The sequence below is a fragment of the Opisthorchis viverrini genome (genome assembly GCF_000715545.1).
Source record: "Opisthorchis viverrini unplaced genomic scaffold opera_v5_132, whole genome shotgun sequence".
Taxonomy (NCBI): Eukaryota; Metazoa; Platyhelminthes; class Trematoda; order Opisthorchiida; family Opisthorchiidae; genus Opisthorchis; species Opisthorchis viverrini.
The window spans coordinates 294,102-297,239 of NW_008751789.1; the positions used below are offsets into that span (position 1 = coordinate 294,102).

The 3,138-nt window shown below is 42.6% G+C and overlaps 1 protein-coding gene across 1 annotated transcript in view; it reads right to left on the reverse strand.

The window, feature by feature from the left end:
* T265_06412 (hypothetical protein) overlaps positions 1–2,588 on the reverse strand; it is a gene marked incomplete at both ends in the record, with an annotated part of 37,274 nt that extends 34,686 nt beyond the window's left edge. Inside the window, one exon of the mRNA XM_009171670.1 lies at positions 2,406–2,588. Within this exon, the coding sequence (XP_009169934.1) occupies positions 2,406–2,588 (183 nt within the window). The remainder of the gene's footprint in view (positions 1–2,405) is intronic.
* Positions 2,589–3,138: the final 550 nt, after the last annotated feature.

Sequence of the window (3,138 nt, forward strand, 5' to 3'; positions counted from 1 at the left end):
ACTCTTCTAAAAGCTGACCTGAATTGACCTAAATCAATCTTGTGAAGGTCATGGCAGTTATTTACATGTAAGTCTTTTGGTGTGCCGGCATAAACGACTGAACAAATACCGATGGATTTCGAATGAATAAGGAAACCTGATGCATTGAAAAACGACTGCCTTTCCTATGGATGATCTTTATAGGGAGACGTCGCATGGTACAGGCCATTCACCGCTTTTCTCAAGTCTCAAACAATCCACAATGCGTGCATTCCTCATTCAACAGCTGGATTTTCTATCTCCCTATAGCGTTCCTCAGTAGTGGTCTAAAGGATCAATAGGGTATTTCGTGAAACGTTAAAGAATTGTAGCTTATATTTGCTCTGTGCATGTCGAATACTTTGTTCCTTGCTTTAGTTTGATTCTCTATTCACAAAACCATAGACTAGTATGGACGGAACAGTGTCCTCGCTTCTCAACCAAGAAGTATCCCGGATATGGTCATCACCTCATGACGCTCATTCTGATGTATTAAGCAAGAAACTGAGTTTCAAAACATCAACTTCGGCACTTACTTTTGGCACCTATTTTCTATCTTTTCATAAGAAGAGTGTGAAAACAAGTTATACCTGTCCTTTAAAAGTTTTTGATTATTTCTTGCTTCCTACATTGATTTTTTCCACAAGTTAGCATGAACTGAGACTTCATCCAGAAACATATGTACTGGCTTTGTGCCTGAACCTCAACGCACCGTCTGTTGTATGGCCCAAACTATGCTTCGCATTGTGTCAGTCCATTTCAGTCCGTTTAAAACAGCTGTCTTACTTTCTGCATTCCTGAGCCTTTTCAACTCATTTTTGTCGCATCTCCCATTAAATCGGATTTTCCTTACCATCATACACCCGAATTCGGTTCACTCCTTTTCGTCGAACTCATAAGTGAGTGCGCAATATAATGTGTTGTTTACCAACCACGTTGGTACTGCCCATGGGTTGCTTGAAGTTCGTTTATTTCTATTCCATTTTGAGCCAGTAGCTGCATTTGGGCGTTGGCAAAGCTGAGTCTACCAATAAGTCAATCAACGCAAAAGAAGAGGAAACGCCAGTTTCATTTTACCTTTCCAAAGCCACATTTACACGTCGGAAGAAGCGAAACTGTGGTTGTAACTACGCCGTAGCTTGGATTATTTCTTTAGACCTCACCAGATCCCAGTACATCACTCCCATTGTGTATTGGCCCATGAGTTGAACTTATGGTAACGACCGGCACTCAGTAGGTTTACTGAATTAGAGCGTAGATCAGGCTTCACGAATGACACATGGAGATAAGCATCTATCAAAGAAGATGTTGCGAACCCCAGAGGAAAGAAATCTAACCTCCCCAGTATTTGAATGGGATTTGTTTCCAAGAGACCTTATGAACGTTGTGCGTATGAAGATAAGGCACTCCTGAAAATTTCTAAGCAAAATACGAGAAAATAGGCCTTAGTTTAGGAATACTCCAACAGGACGGCTTCAAACTACCGGCCACAGTACTAAAAACGGTACATTTTTATATGTAGACAACGCAAAGATAACGTGGATTGACCGTTTGTCCCAGGATAGTTCAAATTGAGTTTGTGCTAAGCAAAACGGTTCCGTGTATGAAATGGGTAATGAAGCCTTCGTTCCGTATCATCGTTTCCTCAACAACAACAAAAACAAGGAAAACAGTGAAAGCATTTCCCGTCAGCCACGATCTCCTTGATGGTTCTTTCTAAAGATTTGGTAGGTGCATTCTCAGCACTTGGATTCGTCAAAACGTCATTGCTGTTATCACCCAGCTATTTTCCAAAAACAGACCAAGGGTAAGCCATAACAAGGGTAGACGCATTCCCTAACATAAAAATAGCGGACAACTTTCGCATTCCCCTTTAAACGAGTTGTACACCTAATCTGGGGAAATATGTAGTTGTTAAGGTCTATATACATATTTTCGAGTGAGCCGTGTTCTGCATCGGGAAATGTGGCATCCCTCAGATACGAGAAATTCCTTATCGGATTTTAGGAGGCTGACTACCGGAAGGGCGTTGTGGAATAGCCCGTACGAACCTTGGCTAACAGTGACCTCCATCTACACTCATTAGATGAAGTTACATCCGAAAGTATTCAAACCGATACATTTATCGTTCACACTTTCTATAAAGCTGGACCTGGTTGAAGATACTTATTTCATATTGACCCTACCAAGTTAACTACTATGCTGGCACAGCGCTTGACCTCCGGGATGTCTCATTCTTCCCAGCCGAACAACCCACATTAATAACTCTGGTTCAAGTTCAATATGGATACAAAGCGTTCTACTGTATTTTCGTTTATCCTAGCTTCATACACTGCAACCACAAGCTAAGAAAGATCTCTGTGCCGCTTAGAATTTTTCACACCTACCTCACGGGATATCGGTAGATCCACATTGATGGATTCTGTCCAGTGAACATCTGAAACAGACTGCCAAGAATACCGGTTGTTTGCCTTTTCCGCCACTGAATCCCAAGCATCAGGCTGTGGCCACGTCTCCGTGTTTGGATGATGGACGCTGGCACGGTACTGACATAGACGATGGTCCAGCATTACGGTAGTAAAAATTGAATCTATTACGTTGAAGCTATGTACACGAATTTCAGGCTGCATTTTGTCATGTTTCATACACACAGGCTCACACGTTCGTATGCACATGCACGCTAGTATAGATGAACACGCGCGCGCGCGCGAGCACGCTTACGTTCATCACTTCTCATACACTTAATGTCAAAACACTATTCAGCGTGTCATTTACTGCACTGCAGCGAGCGGTCTAGCTCTATCGATTGTCCGTGCAAGTAGCCGAATGCGACCAGAACACAGAGGACGTCTAACCGCACGCGCGTGAACCCAGATGCACACCTATGCACAAACTTACTAATAATGTGGGTATTAAACACTATGCATGTGTGTGGTGTTTTGGAATATAGGCACGTGAGATTGTGGTTTACCGAAGTTGTCTGTACTTCCGTGCCAGTAGCTTGTATTGCTTTGAGGCTGGTACCGAATCCATTAGCTGAGCGTACGTGATGAGGCAACTAATCAAATCACGCTGAGGATGATTCTGTTGTCATAATATGTATGCTGCCTCCTATATTGA